This window comes from Rhododendron vialii, chromosome 7a (assembly GCF_030253575.1).
Source record: "Rhododendron vialii isolate Sample 1 chromosome 7a, ASM3025357v1".
In the NCBI taxonomy this organism is placed as follows: domain Eukaryota; kingdom Viridiplantae; phylum Streptophyta; class Magnoliopsida; order Ericales; family Ericaceae; genus Rhododendron; species Rhododendron vialii.
The window spans coordinates 36,875,308-36,892,025 of NC_080563.1; the positions used below are offsets into that span (position 1 = coordinate 36,875,308).

At 40.8% G+C, this 16,718-nt stretch overlaps 2 protein-coding genes across 2 annotated transcripts; one reads left to right on the top strand and one right to left on the bottom strand.

Annotated features, from left to right (window-relative positions):
* Window positions 1–1,967: 1,967 nt before the first annotated feature.
* Window positions 1,968–7,229, top strand: LOC131332980 (uncharacterized). Its single transcript, XM_058367283.1, has 8 exons — window positions 1,968–2,440; window positions 2,697–3,334; window positions 3,385–3,484; window positions 3,849–3,955; window positions 4,557–5,659; window positions 5,743–6,427; window positions 6,515–6,719; window positions 6,805–7,229. Exons 1-8 carry the CDS (start codon window positions 1,968–1,970, stop codon window positions 7,079–7,081), a joined length of 3,588 nt encoding a protein of 1,195 aa, XP_058223266.1. The 3' UTR covers window positions 7,082–7,229.
* Window positions 7,230–10,491: 3,262 nt separating this feature from the next.
* LOC131333450 (aspartyl protease AED3) lies at window positions 10,492–11,995 on the bottom strand. Its single transcript, XM_058367979.1, has one exon. It carries the CDS (start codon window positions 11,945–11,947, stop codon window positions 10,625–10,627), a length of 1,323 nt encoding a protein of 440 aa, XP_058223962.1. The 5' UTR covers window positions 11,948–11,995; the 3' UTR covers window positions 10,492–10,624.
* Between the last annotated feature and the right edge of the window lie 4,723 nt (window positions 11,996–16,718).

The window sequence follows — 16,718 nt, forward strand, 5'->3', positions numbered from 1 at the left end:
AAGGGCTTGTCATCAAGCACAATGCAAACCAGCGCTATGCCACCAGTGGAGTTACGGCTTTCTTTTTCAAAGAAGTTGCAAAAATTCATAACCTACCTACTCAGGTGACGGTATTCTGAAACTTGCAAGTGCTTGTATTAGAAAGAACATTGTTGTCCTCTTTTGGGACATTGCCCTGATATTCATTTGTTTCTGTGTAGGAATTTGTGGTGAGAAATGATATGGGTTGCGGATCAACCATAGGTCCCATACTTGCTTCGGGTGTCGGAATCCGTACTGTTGATTGTGGTATTGCTCAGCTTTCCATGCACAGGTATTATGTAGTACTTTGTCGCACTTTCCAGTCAAATACCTTTGTCATGTGATTCAGTTCCCCAAGTATTCAAAACTGGGTGTAACTTTAATCTTGGGAACCCCTCAACTTCGTAGAATGAGGCTCATTTGTTTGGTTCTCTAAGTTTTTGACTAGTCAGTTGGATCATCATCCCTGGGAGGCTGTGATAATCTTCGAAAATCAGTGGATAACTTTTGCCACTGTAGTGTATACAATGGATTGGAGTCATTGGACATCTAGTTGTACAAAACCTCCTCCCAAAAGAAAAGGCTGTGTTTTTCACAATATTCGGTGCTATTCATTCTAGGATTTGTCATGACAATTCAACTTGAGGGCACATGTTAATACTACAACTTTAAGTACATATTTGGAATTTATTTTGTGCTGGTCAAGAGATTCACTTTTTAATGTGTTAGCTCCAAGTAACAGTTGTCTTGTTGTTTGATAGCTGATAAATTTCGAGGATATCTAAACCGAAAAATGTTCTGGGAACTTGTTTATATGTCCATGGAATTTTTTTTTATAAAATCACCTCGTATGCACTAGCTCTCTATTATAGTTTCATGTTTTATTTTCGAACTGGACTCTTCTGGGTTCAAAAGAATTCTGTGAAGTGAAGGATACAACTTGCTTTTTCACCAAGTTTTTCCATCAGAAAATGGTCACCCATAGGATGAGGAATACTATTCTGAGTGTGGAAAATACTGAGGGTATCAGGTTGGAGGATCCCATTGAAGTTCAACAGGAAATCTTGGGTTATTTTACCAATCTTCTGGGTACTACATTTGGGTCTAGGGTTGATGCCCGTGGGATTTTGGGTATGGCTATTTCCAAACCAATTCCGGGAGATATGAGGCTTGGGTTGATTGCCTCGTAACAGATCTAGAGATAGTGGCTGCCCTTAAGTCAATTAAGAGTGATAAGGCTCCAGGACCCGATGGTTTCAATTCAGCTTTTTTCAAAGACAATTGGGATATTGTTGGGCCAGACTTTATGGCTGCCATAAAATACTTCTTGAGCAGTGGTCAAATGCCTGGGGCTTGGAATGCTACGGCCATCACTTTAGTTCCAAAAAAAGCCTCTCCAGTCTCTGTGCAGGACTATAGGCCTATCTCGTGTTGTAACATAGTTTACAAAGGTGTTGGCCAATAGACTTCAGGCTGTCCTCCCTATGATCATAAGTCCTAGTCAGTCCGCATTTGTCAAAGGCAGATCGATTAAAGACAACATTCTCCTTATGCAAGAATTGGTGTGGGGGTTATCATAGAAATGATGGAATGCCTAGGTGTGCTATAAAGCTTGACCTTATGAAAGCCTACGATTCTATTGATTGGGATTTCCTTTTTGATGTCATGGACGCCATGGAATTCCCTGCTTTATTCATTCAGTGGGTTAAGGTGTGTGTCACTTCTGCTCGTTTCTCGGTTCTTATAAATGGGGAGCTTAAGGGTTACTTTAAAGGTAAGAGAGGTTTGAGGCAGGGGGATCCCTTATCGCCCTACCTGTTTTTGCTTGTTATGGAGGCTTTCACTGCTATATTCCAGAAAAAGATTATGGATGAGGGTTTTGGTTTTCACCCTAAGTGTTGTGGACCTGTGGTCTTAACCTCTCGCACCTTATCTTTGCGGACGATATGTTTGTTTTATGTGAGGCTGTGGAGTTATCTTTCAAGGTGGTTGCTGGTCTTGTTATCGAGTTTCACAAATATTCTGGCCTTCAGCCAAATTTACAGAAGAGTGCAGTCTTTTTCGCTGCAGTTACAGAGGATAAAAAATTGATTTTGAGTCACATTCTTACTATTCCTGAAGCCTCTCTCCCAGTTAAGTACTTAGGAGTGCCTTTGATTACAGCTAGGCTCAAGTATTCTGACTGTGTTGTACTTAAGGAGAAGATGTTGGCCAGAATTACCTCTTGGGCGAACAAGTTATTATCCTATGGGGGTAGATATCAGTTGATCAGTTCTGTTCTATATGGTATTCAGCATTATTGGTGTTCCACCTTTATTCTCCCTCAGCAACTTCTTAAGGAGATTGAATCAATTCTTCGGTCTTTTTTTTGGAAGGGAGTTGATTTGAAGAGTACGGGTGCTAAGATTAGTTGGGCCAAGTTTGCTCACCTAAGTCTGAAGGAGGTCTTGGGCTAAAGCTCCTTAAAGATTGGAATAGGGCTTCTATGCTCCAACATTTGTGGGCCCTGAGCAAGAACGTATATACGTTGTGGGTTAGATGGGTCTACAACTATGTTATCAAACGGCATTGTTTCTGGAGTATGAAAATTCCAACTGATTGTTCTTGGACATTTCGTCAACTCTGAAAATTCCAACTGATTGTTCTTGGACATTTCGTCAACTCCTGCGCCTTAGGAAAGTTGCTTTTCCTTTCATCACAAATATCATTGGCAATGGTGAGTCCACCTTTCTTTGGTTGGATAATTGGCATCCCTTGGGATCTCTTTTTTCTAAGCTTGGAAATGGAGTAGTCTTCAATCTAGGCAGGTCCTTGAATGCGAGGGTAAGTTCGATTATTGCAGATTGCTGTTGGAGATGGCCTCGAGCTCGGGATGCCATTATACAGGAGATTATAAGGCATACTCCAGATAACTTACTCCCTCATCCTGATCGAGAGGATAAGGTGGTATGGAACCTTACTGTTTCTGGGGAGTATACATCGAAATCTGCTTGGGAGGCGTTGAGAGTTTCTGGTGAAGAAGTTAGGTGGCATTATCTGGTGTGGTTCAAGCATTACATCCCTCGTTGGGCTATGATTCAGTGGATTGCTTTTCATGGGAAATTATTGACTTGGGATAGATTGTTTTCTTGGGGGATTATTGTTGATAAAAGCTGTGTCCTTTGCGGTGGGTGGGAGGAGTCCCATGACCATATCTTTTTTGTTTGCCCTTTCTCAGCTGCTGTGTGGAATCTTTGTCTGCTAAAGTGCAGCATTTCTAGACCTCCTTTACCTCTTAGGGATGAAATTTCTTGGGGCCTTGCTAATGGTAGAAGTAAGTCAGTGCATGACTTGATTTTCAAGTTGTCTTCGACCTGATTGTAGAGAATGTTCGTGCTTGCCTTTGTAGTTGGCGGAATGTCGAGCGAACTAGGGAGAATATCAGGATTTTGGAAGGTTGGCGTGTCCCCTCTGTTGTTTTCATGTAAACACCAGCAGATATGTTTGTCATTTTTGTTATTCTTTGATTGTTTTGAGTTCAAGGGTATGCCCGTGCTCTGTTTTTTCCTCTTTTGGTGGTTATAACCATAGTTGTCGATACCGTTCCGTACCGGCCGGTACGTACCGTTTTCACAAGTAACCGGTACCCTAACCTCCCAATACCGCCCCGGACCAAATACCGGTCGGTACCGGTCATCTCGGCAAATACCGGCCGAGACATGATTACCGGTAATTCCGTCCGGTATTTTGCAGATCTAGGTAATTCTGTAATAAACTCCAACTAGTGTCCTGAAACCGTATTTCCACCTTAAAATCTTACAACTAATAAGCCTAAATCAATTTTCCAGATTTGGATTCTGGACTTCGGCTCTTTCAGCCTCCACCCTTCACCTCATCGGCTCAAATTCCTCACGGAATCTCACCCACGGCGACGGCAAGTTGGCCACAATTACAGGTGCTTCTCTCTCTCTCTCTCTCTCTCTCTCTCTCTCTCTCTCTCGGCAACAAACTAGGTTTGGGCTGCTTTGGAAAAAAATGTGTGGAAATCTTATAAATGTGTGGAAAATTTTGAGAAGTTGAATTCATGTTTCATTTACTAATTACTAGCCACTAAAATTTGCATTTCTCTGCCATCTACCGATTGATCTATCCAAATTTGCATTTCTCTGCCACCAAAATTCGTTCATTTCTCTGGCCCGATCCTGACTTATGACTTGTGTTATTGTTAATAGAATTTTTTTGCGCGATTTATAGTATGAATTGTGTATATAAATTTTATACTCTGGCCCGATCCTGACTTATGACCTGTGTTATTGTTAATAGAATTTTTTTGCGCGATTTATAGTATAAATTGTGTATATAAATTTTATACACTTGCAATGTTTGATTTTGGACTCCATATGGTGAATCATATTGTGAAACCAACACGTCTGCAGATGAAATTACTTGAGTTTTATTATATAGATATTGTAGTAGGTGAGGCTGGCTTTGTTTTTAAAGAAGCTTACCCAGTCCCCTAATTATAGTAAACAGTGGTAAGTAACTTGGTATTTCAGGAACAATGTCTTCTGGTCCATCAATGACAAGTGATCATGCTTGTAGTCATGCTCCATCAATGACTTCAGCTCCTGCAAAATCTGATGACCCTGCTTGGGCTTATGGTAAATTGGTTTTGGGTAAAAAGAATAATATCATTTGCCTCTTTTGTAATAAGCATCTTAAAGGTGGTGGAATTACACGATTAAAACAACATCTTGCCGGAGTGAAGGGAGAAGTGGAAGCTTGTAAAAATGTGTCGATGGATGTAAAATGGCAAATGAATCAAATGCTTGAAGGGTATAAACAAGAGAAAGAAAGGAGGGAGAGAATTAGCAAAGCGGTTGGAGAAGGAGCTTCCTATCAAGCTATGGATGAAGAGGAGGAGGAGTCTTTACTTGATAAAAGAACATCTGGAGATACATCGGGGGCCAAAAATAAAAGAAGTAAGACAATTGGTGGCTTTTTTGCGCCAAGAACAACGTCGGGTGCCCAACCTTCTATAAAAAGTGCATTGTCATCTAAACAAACCATTGATGAAGCAAGAATGGCGGTTGCTCGATGGTGGTATGATGCTAACATTCCATTTAATGCGACTTTATCTCCGTATTATCAACCGGCGATTGATGCAATGATAGCCGTTGGACCGGGCTTTAAGGGTCCTTCATATCATGACTTGAGAGGCCCTCTCTTGAACAATAGTGTTGTTGAAATTAGAGAGTATCTTCTTGAACTTAGAGAGGTATGGGCAAATTATGGATGTTCAATTATGTCTGATGGATGGACAAGCCAAAAACAAACTCCGATTATAAATTTTCTTGTTTATTGTCCTAGAGGGACTATGTTTTTGAAGTCAATTGACACATCGGGGCTTGTTAAAGATGCAGATACACTATTTGGTATTTTTTGTGAAATTGTTGAACTAGTGGGGCCAAGTAATGTTGTCCAGTTTGTTACGGATAATGAGGCTGCCTACAAAGCGGCGGGAAAGAGGTTACAAGCACATTATGGATCCTTCTATTGGTCTCCTTGTGCGGCTCATTGCTTGGACTTGATGTTGGAGAATTTTGCAAAGCCTCAACACTTTCCGCACATAGACGCTACCATCCAAAAGGCTAAAAAGGTGACATTTAAGATGTTATGCATATTGTATAGTTGATATGCTATGAATATGAATCTTATCAATTGTGATTATTACTTTTGTAGGTAACTCGATACATTTACAATCATGCATGGGTTCTCAACACAATGAGGAAAGACTTCACAAATGGTAGAGACTTGTGTCGTCCCGGCATCACAAGGTTTGCTACAAACTTTTTAAGTCTTCAATGCCTTTTAAATTTCAAGAAAGAGCTTAGACAAATGTTCACTAGTGACAAATGGCTTGGATCTCGATATGCTAAATGTAATGTTGGGAAAGAAGTTGCTAAAATTCTTTTGGAAGATAGAGAATTTTGGTCTAATTGTCAACTCGTGGTGAAAGTTAGTGAACCTTTGGTGAGGGTTCTCCATCTAACCGATGGTGATGAAAAGCCTGTAATGGGACACTTGTATGACGCAATGGATAAGGCAAAAGAGGCAATTAAAGTGAGGTTCAACAATAGGCTCTCTTTGTATGGCCCATACATTCGAGTGATTGATGCTAGATGGGATAGGCAACTTCATAGCCCTCTTCATGCTGCTGGTTGCTTTCTCAATCCCGCAATATATTTTAAGCCTTCTTTCAAGAAGAAAAAAGAAGTTGATCGAGGAATGATTCAAGCTCTTACAGTCTTGGTGCCGGATGAGCATTTGCAAGACCAAATAAGTGCACAAATTGAGGAATACAAGCAGGCAACAGGTGACTTCAGTATGCCCCTTGCTTTTCGTCAACGACAGAAACTATCTCCAGGTAATCTTTTCTTTTTCAGTATGCCTATTTTATCTTGTAAGTTGCTAAATTTTTATCTAGTAAATTGTTAAGTTTTCAATCTTTTAGTTTCATGGTGGGGGCAATTCGGAGGTTTAGTTCCCGAGTTACAAAAGTTTGCTATTCGAGTACTTAGCCAATGTTGCAGTGCAACTGGATGCGAAAGAAACTGGAGTATGTTTGAGTTTATCCATTCTAAGAAGCGGAATAGACTAGAGCATAAAAGACTCAATGATTTAGTCTATGTGCGTTATAATTTGAAGCTTCGAGAAAGGTAATTGTTTCAAAAGTTGTTACTCAATTTTTTTTTAATATGCTTTCAAAATGGATCTTATAAATTGTGATAATTACTTTTGTAGGATTATTAGGCGAACAAAAGATGCACTTGACCCGATTAGTCTTGAAAACATAAATGTGTTGGATGATTGGGTGAGTGAAGAGCCTAGTCTACTTGATGAAGAGGATATTGCATGGGAGATTGTTGAACCACCAACTTTAGAGGCATTGACGTTAGATGAAGATGATCAGGAGCCTAACTTTGATGATGCCGCTGATGATTTTCCAAATGAGGACGAGAGCCAGTATGATCATTGGGATATTGGAGGACACAATGATCCTTATGTTTATGTTGAATGACAACCTATGTTTTTTTAGATGTACTTCTTAAGTCCCTTTTGGTGAACTTTGCGTATGTTTTGAGATTATGGATATGTACTTGACATTGCGTATGTTTTGTGGATGCTCTTGGAACTTTTTCTTATTAATTTGAAGTCACTTATGTGAATTTTGCTAGCTTAATATAGGTATTTTATGATGAATTGCATGGTTTGGGGGATTTTTTTGAATTATAATTATATATAATTATCATATATATTGTAGTTGCGGTAAATCCGAAACGGTACCCGGTATTTGACCGGTACCGGTACGTACCGTACCGGTAGGAAAACCGGTACCCTGGCCGGTACGGTATTCAGAACTATGGTTATAACAGCTTAACTTTCCAAAAAAAACTTGCTTTTTCAGCTTCCCTCGTTTGCTTCTTTCTTTTCAGCATGGTAATTGTAGTCAAGGCTTACTTTTCTTCTCTTAACGTGCAGTATGAGAGAAATATGTGCAAAAGACGATATCGACATTGCATACAAGCATTTCAAGGCATTCTATCAAACGTTTCCAAGCGTAGACAGAAAATTAGAAGTGGATTAGCAAGTTTTTATTCCAAGACCCATTGAGGATATCAGTTTTGCTTTCTCAAGAGAGTAGAATAATTCAATGTTGTTACACAAAAATGAACACAATAAGATGTATCCATATGTTATAATTTTGTTGGGGAGAAAAGACTGAAGGACATCATATGTACGGTTTTCCATGGAAGCATGAGGGTTTTCTTTGGGGATGGCTGATGTGAGTTCTTTTTTCTGTTTCTTTTGTATAATTTTGTCCTTCCATTTTAATGTATTATGGGTTTGCTCGAATTCTGTAGTTTTGAACCGGAAGAGGAGAAGATCGTGTTTGGCTCAAAATTGGACCTTTTTTCTATAGACAAATTGGATCTTGATTAACTTAAGAACTTTGGACATTGTTTTGCCCTGAAGGCTGAACAAAAGACGAGACTATTCAGGTCTCTCTCTCACCGTCAGATACCCCACCACCAACCACCAGGTTTGTTGGACCACCATACCCCTCCAATGCCGATCAGCAAACTTCGTAGTCCCTCAATCTGGCTTTTGTTATCCTTGCCAAGGACTTGTGCATCTGCTATGACAGCCGGAAATTGCAGACCAGCACCAGAAACTAGCCGTTGGAATTTTGGGTTGGGTTGGGATCTTCCTTGATTCATGGGAAAAAAGTTCTTTGATTTGGTAAGAGAAAGGGTAAAAGGGGTCCGGAGAGGTGATCTTTGAGGATTTTTTTGCTCGGATTTCGAGTTTCTGTATGGACAAGGGGTAGAGATGCTCTAACAGTGCAATAACAAAGGCAGGAAGAAGAACCCTCCATAACTTGATCGACCGTGGAGGCAGAATACACATTCTATTCATCAAGTGTTCAACAAGCAGTTTGGTCAAGGAGACTTTTCTAGCGTCTGAGACTTGTCGCAGAGATTTTCTGATCTTGGAACTACACAAGTGTGATAGCTTCGCAACAATTGCCAACGCTAAAGATCTGAAGTATCATGACAAAACCAAGCTAATCGTTGACAAATTTATTGCTACATTCGTTAGGATTGAAGAAAATGAAGTGGTATTGGAACACGTTGCACTTCTATTCCTTATTGCACCAAAGGAGATGATACATAAACCTTGACTGGAAAACAAAACTAAAACATAAACTGGAATTTGGCCAGAATAGTATTGAACTCACTTCAAAGTGTCATTTACTGCACTCTCAAAAGACAGCAAGAATGCTACCACAGAAAACCAAAAATCTAGTCTGCCGAAAAGCATCAATCATGGCATTTAGCTTCCTTGATTTACTTGGGATACCCAGTTTCAGGGTTGAGGAGAGCTTTGCTTTCATCGCACAATACAACAGGACCTTTCCCGGGTCTGGTGCAGATGAAGTAACTGACTTCCCCTTTGTATTGCAGGGCTGGAATTTTATCACTAACCTCTGGAGGTGGAGGCAAAGCTTCCACATCTTTCATGCCTTTAACGCCAGCATCTTGTAGTATCCACTTATCACCAATAACATAACTACTGGAGAAAATGAATAAATGGGAAAGTATTCAGTGAAAGTGCCACAAGAGAGGAGACGCCAGTTTGGTTCCAGTTGAAATCCCCTTTATTTGGCTTATAATTTGAATTCCTATGCTTTAGTAGTTGAAAGCCTTAAATTTTACAAAGCAAATTCTGGAAATCATAATCCCAAAGAATCATAATTGATGTTTCTAAATCAATTTTTTACCAGCTCTGAAAGCCATGACAAACAGATTGGCACAACTTTCAAGACACCCAAAAAAAAAAATGTTCACAAACACTATAAAAACTTCATTGGTTCTTAAAAGCTGGGTTTTAGAAGCTTTTTAACCTGCAAGGCTGCAACCAACCTTTTTTAAGCGGAACCCAGTTACAGAATTCATTTGACGATAAGCCTAACATGTGAACTCTTTTACACTATATATACCTGCTCAAATCAGCTGGGGTTGTGGTGGTCGCAGGTGGTGGGAGCCCCTCCCTCCCTTCTGTGTCTGTATTTTGAACGAGAAGGGGAAAGGGAAAAGGGGAAGAGGTTGTGTTCGCGATCTGGGGTTTTTTTTTAAAATCAAAACAACATCGTTTGCTGCTGACGTTAGCGGTTGTGTGAGTTGTTGTGTCAGAGAAATTGTGTTTGTAAGATTTTTGAAGAAAGTTATTTGAGAGAGAAGGGTACCAGTTCCATGTAGTAAGATTTTGGTCCGGCTCTGATTGTGATCGAAGAGCAGGGGTAATATATATGTTCTGACAAGTACGCAGAAAACCCTAGAGTTTGATCAGTGTCACAAATTACTCCCCTTTACTTGTGAAATTTCCAGTTCATGCCCAATAGCTCCTAATTTACTTGGCAACACTACATATAGGGGTGTAAACGAGCCGAGCCGAGATTCATAGTGTTCGACTAAATAAGCCTAAAACTTGAGTTCATGCTCGGCTCGGTTGTAAACGAGTCGAGCCTGGCTAATGTACTTAGTGAGTCTCTTTAAACAAGTTGAACAAGTCTAGTGTCGTGTCGTGTTGGTATTGCGGCCTGCAATTACGAACGCTTGTACGATGGGTGCCAATAATTAATTAATAAAAACACAAAAGGAAATAAATGATCAAGGTTTATTATCATGCAAATAGATTTTTCTCTTCTTCTTTTTTTTCTTGGACTGGGTAATTCTGCCAAAAGCTACAGGGGAGAAAGACAATCGATCAGACGATCACTAGACTTGTTCACTGTTTGTTTTCTGACTTTGTAGACAATTTATTTTGAAATACTATGTATTAGTGATGACATAACCCAACTGTATAGTATAGTATTGAAGAGAGAGAGAGAGAGAGAGAGAGAGAGAGAGAGAAGTATTGACGTTCTTCTTTGAAGACAGTTTATTCATAGCACTAACAATATTGGGATGAAAACATTCGGATTAATCTTACAAAATTCCAGACCACAGAAAACAGAGAGAGAGAGAGAGAGAGAGAGAGAGAGAGAGAGAACTAGAAGCTAGTTACAAAGCTCACGAGCAATGCCAACACGAGAGTTAACAGTATCAAACAATATCCTCAGATTCTGCTGCTGCAAATTGGCAATCACATTCAGAACAGAGTTCACATTGTTCGGCGCCGCAGCCATTGCCAAGCACGCCAACGATCCGGAACTGCTATGAATCAAGCTGTTCTCCGCCGGAAGCACCAAATTCATGCCGGAGAAACGCAGCGTAATCGCCGGCGCTACGTCCTCATTCGTCGGCGAGAAACACGTGTCGAACGCGCCCAGGGACGAAAACGGGCCTTTCACTTGATTCCTAAACTCGTCCCGGATCGCATTGTAAATGGGTGTTACGAACCGGGTTATAACCGTGCCCGAGTCCATTATGGTGCCCGCCCCGGTGTTCGGGTCGAATGCTAGGAGTTCCGGGGCTATGGGGATGTGGACCCGGCCCACGTTGACTCCGGTTAGGTTAACGTAGTAGAGGGATGGGCGGCGAGGGTTTCGGAGGAGAGGGGTGGTTCGGTTGCTCTTGGGTTGGCCTGTTGGACCGAGCTTAAGTGAACCGGAGAAGTAGTACGATTTGAAACTGGGTAAACAGTATGAGAACACGCCCGAGTAAAGTGACCTGGATTGGGAGAGTAAAGACATGGTTCCGCGGCCCAAGCCTAGTAACCCCTGGGGCGGGATCGACCCGCCCGAGACCGAGTTGATGCATCCGAACGCGTAGTTCGGGATCACGTCTGCGGCAAGGGTCAGAGAATCGCGAGAGAGCGTCGCTGCAAACGAGGAATCGCTATACGTCCGGTTGAAGAGGCACGTGGCGGATCCAGTGGTGGGGCAGGAAAGCCCGCTGACCTGAGAGCATTCGGGCATGGAGCAGTCCATCGACCCGAACGTCGAGGAAGTGTTGGGGGCGAACAACGTGGACGAGCAGCCCGTGCACCCGCTGCACGGGACCCAAGCGGCGTCGCTGCTGGTGTCCAGGACCATAAACATGAGCTGGCCCGGAGTCCCGATTTTGGCCCGGACCACGTAGTTTCCCACATTTACGATTTGTTGGCCCGGGCCGATCGGGACGGATGTGGCTTTCTGGGCCACCAGGCTGGACAAGTAGGTGACCCTTTCTGGGTCTTTGGAGGCCATGTTGAGAACTGTGTTGACCCATGAGGAGGTAGGGTTTGGTTGATTGAAAGGTGAGCATTTGCCATAGATGTGAATGAGTGAGAGGTCTGAGTGATCAGGGTTGGATTTTGGTGAAACACATGGGTCAAGAGCTTTGGTGGTGGTTAGAAGTAGGGAACTGAAGAGGAATATTGAAAGGATGGTTAAGTCCATAGCTTGGACTTGAGCTTGACTAAGTGAGAGCCTAGTTTGTGAGAGAGGAGTGAGACCTTTATATAGGAAAAAACCAGGAGGCTAGTAAACTACAATAGGGGTGTAAAGTGTGCACGAAGCAGGATTTTCTATGTCGAAAATTCATGTGCCTCTATGCTGAGGAATTTTCCAACCGTTAGATATATATATAAAAAATTACACGATCCAACGACCGGATAACCCCTCGGCACAGAGGCACAAGAGTTTACGGAATAGAAGAGATCAGACCCCAGTGTAAATGGTTCAATTTGGTCCGGTTTTGGCTGTTTTCAAAAATAACCATTTTGTGTTCTACAAGACCATGTGTAGGAGATACATTGAAATTTAACCATGTAGGAAGATGTAATTTGCTTCCAGATATTCTTGTTTGGCACTTAAAATTTGTAATGCACCTTAGCAGATACTTCAAATTTTATTATTAGTTTTTTTTTCTTCTAGTTTCCCCCCTTTTTTATTTAAATTAGGATATTTTCACGAATTGACTGAACCAAAAAATCAAACAAAATCAAGCCCTCCATTTAGTACCATTTTATCATAATTATATCACTCCTCCTAACTATCAAACCGATCTCGGATATGCATACCTCTAACTGTATGACGTAAGGATGCGTATTTCTAACTTAAAAGGAGTGAAGAAGAAGAGAAGTTGAAAGAAGGGTTGGCTTTTGAAGGATTTGGCAGAGCACATAAATCTTTAGTTGAATAGCCGAATTTTCTGATATCTTGAGTTAAAGGCATCTACCAAAGTAGGTCAATCATCAATTCTTTTATCCAGCAAAACAAAAGTACTACTTGATTTTTCATTTAAGTTTCCCCACAGATGGAGAGATTTTTTTAAATAATCTGAATCTTCGATATTGTAGAAGACGAGTTGCTCAAAAGGGGACGCAGAAAACAGACACTGGGGAGGTGAATAGTCAAGGCGCACACAAGCTGGTTCGGACATTCCTGATCTTCAAATGAAAAAAAAAATAAAAAAAATAGAGACACTGGCATGCATGAAGTTACATATTGTAAATGACAAGTCAATTTGGATGGGTCTGAGGAGAACCTTATTCGAGAATCTTGGACACCCCTTATTCCAATACTTCCTCATGTCCGTACTGGCGGGGTTTCTGGAATAGCTCAGAACTCAATAGCTACTATAGTATGGAACCCCCCCTAAATCCCCCTGGCTATGGGGGGACTACTCGGTCTCCTTCCTTCGGTTTGTTACGTTGTTTTCTTACAATCAAAACAATACCGGCTAACTCAAAACTCGAAATGACGTAAGTGAGCAATGAACCTTCTAGTCCGTATCTAATTTTCTAAGGCTAGATGCACAAAGTTCGATCAAGACACTATATTGCGGGATATTGCAGCTAATGCAAGGCAACTAGTCTTGTCTGAAAGCCAAGGGAAGAGGTTACTAGTCCGAAAGCTGGAGAGTGAAGAAAACGCAGCAGAGTTGGAAGATCGAGACAAGAACATAGATGTAAATTGCTTTTCCCACCCCCCCTGACACCACACCCCTCCCGGTCTCATACCTTTTTTCCGCTTTTACCCTCCCTCAGCCCTTTTAATTACCTCCCTCCGCCATTTTAATTGGCCCTGGGCTCTGCTAGCCCCTAAACGGCAACGTTTGGGTTAAAAAAAATTCTCACCATCAATTTGCAATCTTATGGAGCAGAAACGTAATTATGAGAGCCCTAGAGACAAAATTTGATTATGTCTCTTTAGAATAATATGATCAAAATAAAAATATCTTCACACCCGTTCAAACGCATTAAAAATCGAAGTACCTAATTTTTTAACCAATTTTTTAATATATAAACGGTCTTATAAAAAAATTAAGTGCTCAAATTTTCCCTCCGTTTGAATTGGTGCAAAGATCTTGTTACTCTGATTATATTGACAAGATCTTTGCACCGATTCAAACGGAGTGAAAATTTAAGCACTTAATTTTTTTAGATCGTTTATATATATTAAAAAATATGGTTAAAAAATTAAGTGCTTCAATTTTTAATGCGTTTGAACGGGTGTGAAATTTTTTTTATTCTGATCATATTATTTTAATTTATTTCTTTATTTAATTACTCATATCTTTTTAAGGTCTTTCAACAAAACACCTAAGACTTATTTTTTAGTTCTAAGACTCTCTTAGGATGTCCATTGAAAGGCCTTGGAACCAAAAATTTATTACGACCATTTAAGATGAAATGATCAGAAAAATAACATCTTTGCACTGGTTCAAACGGATTGAAAATTAAAACACTTATTTTCGTAACTATATTTTTTAATCTATAAAGGACAAAAAAATAAATAAATAAAACAGTCGTATAAACATGATCAATTGAAACATTTTTTTTTCTTAATTACTTTACAAAGCCTAGAATTAGACTTAACCTGTTATTAAAGAGAGAGAAAAATTCAAACTAAAAAGAAATAAAATGAAAAAAAATGAAAAAAAATCAAACCGGAAAAAAAAGGAAAAAAAAGAAAGAAAGAAAGAAACTGTAAGGAAAGAAAGAAAGAAAACGAAGAGAGAGAGAGAGAGGGGCGGGGTAATTCCGGAAAAGGGGAGGTGGGGCCGGGGGGTGTGTGTCAGGGGAGGGGGGATGCTTCTATGAACTGCATGGTTTGCCCTTTCCGCTGCGGTAAAATTACCAAAATGCCACTTTTTATCATGCTAGAGAGTTGCAAGTGAGGCAATTGAAATGACAACGTTGACAAGTGAAACTTCTAAAAAAAATTAAAAGACGAAATTGCTACTGAAATGAGAGTGACATCGCATTTGCTAAATGATCGAGCATGGGTTGGACCGTGAATTCATGCGACGGCCCAATGGTTGCGCTATGAAAAGAGCATTGATGTTCCTATTCTGAGTACCCTTTTCTACTTACATTAACAACTGACTTAGGCATCGCAGTGTTTACCGGACCAATCTCCACCCAAACAGCACCCATCGCCGCTCTTCCTTGTTCTTACTCTACTAGGTCCGTCGTAGGAGCTCGATTGAGACGCTAATATTGGTCAATCATTCCAAATAAACTCAACCATCCCAGCTCCCAATTTCCTTCCCCTTGTATACAATGCACGAAGGAGCTCGATCGAGGCGCTAATACTGGTCACTCATTCCAAATAAACTCAACCATCCCAGCTCCCAATTTCCTTCCCCTTGTATACAATGCATGCAATCATGCAAGGTGGTTCTTACCCTACCAGTGTCATTTTTGTGATTTTTCATGTACAACCGAGGGCATTTTCAAGACAGGTTTTGTAAAGAACAACCCGTGAATTCTGTGAGTACAAAACGCAGCAGCAAGCTTTTTGTCGGTTAGGAGCCGTAAGATCACGGGATGCAGTTGCTCACGGGGCAGAGGAAGAAAAATCCCACTTTGGAAAATGGGCCCATTCCTGAATCAAGCTCCGCCTTACGATCCCCAAAGCCGATGGAGACGGATAATTTCACTTCGCCCGACGGATTAGCCCGGTTAGTTGGTGGATTTACTATCCAATTCTTAGAGCTCTAAGAAAGTACTTCTTACAAGGTGCATGTAAGCTGGCTCGAACACCCCAAGGTCGAACCCAAAAAACAAATACGTAGGACTAGGAGTGTGCGTGGATGATTCTGTGTTATACCACAAATTCTCAATTAATTTGTACTCGGAAGGTTGGAGATTTTCTTACCCATAACTAAACCCGTACAGTCTCAAACTGAACAAAATTATTCTGACGGGGTAGGCAATGTTCACCTTCTTTAAAGGAGGGTGAACAAAATTATTTTCAAATCAGATAGCAAAACCTCGGGAGCACAAGATTAATGAGGGTCATTTAAACATGAAGCAACAAACAGCTCTTAGATAATTGGATGTCTCAGAGCTAGTTTAATAGTAAAATCATAGTAGGTAGATCCATTATAATTCCCAACATTCATCCGTTGATTTGAACGACGCACATGTCGATACTCGATCAAGCTATTTTTTGCACAAATAATTTACATGTCGGAACCAAGCGAACGGCTTGAATCCTCAAAATATGTTTTGGAATTCACACTTGGCTTGTTTGAGAGGGGTGTTCCAAATGATGGCTACCTAACGGAATGGGAAATCCTATAGTATAGTCCGCACTGCAGGGACTGGAGCGGCTGCTCATTTTGACGCCGATGGCTCTGATTTAATCCGAGCTTCTATTGATCCGAGCCGTCCATCGCCAAAATGGACGGCTGGATCGCCGCCTTACAGCCCTGCAGTGCAGGCTGGATCCCTCGGTCTACCTAACACTATTCTAACGAAAGAAAGAGCCACATATCCTCCCACCTCCACTCACGTGCACCAATACGGATATTATCTTTTGATATAACCAAATAAAAAGCATCATTATTGCCTATTACAAATAAGACAAATCCATTGATGGAAAAATAAATATGGGAACACAAAATTAAGAGCCTCTACAAATCAAAAGAGCTCAGCTGCAAGGCAATGTTCGTGACTTTTTTTTTGGGTAAGTATGTTCATGACTTCATCCTATTGAAAACTCCAGCACAGCAGTAATCAACTGAAAACAAGGGTCTCAGGAAGCCTTCGGTCTGGAATTTGATTTTCACTTAGATTGCTACCGAAAACTGTGTCGTTGGGTCAATCTATAAGAGACTTTACCTCGACTTTATTCGCCCTCCCGGTGGTGGACAACGGGATTCGTCAATCCATTGAACTAAAACTTAAAGAAGTGTTCATGCTAATGAAACTGTTTC

What these genes read in the sequence shown, in the direction of transcription:
- LOC131332980 (XM_058367283.1), top strand. Translation starts at nt 1,968, where the DNA reads ATGTTTGTTTTATGTGAGGCTGTGGAGTTATCTTTCAAGGTGGTTGCT. An exon ending in GTCCCCTCTGTTGTTTTCAT is followed by an intron (nt 3,485 to 3,848) that starts GTAAACACCAGC and finishes TCAATTTTCCAG; the next exon opens with ATTTGGATTCTGGACTTCGG. An exon ending in AATTTGAAGCTTCGAGAAAG is followed by an intron (nt 6,720 to 6,804) that starts GTAATTGTTTCA and finishes TTACTTTTGTAG; the next exon opens with GATTATTAGGCGAACAAAAG.
- LOC131333450 (XM_058367979.1), bottom strand. Translation starts at nt 11,947, where the DNA reads ATGGACTTAACCATCCTTTCAATATTCCTCTTCAGTTCCCTACTTCTA.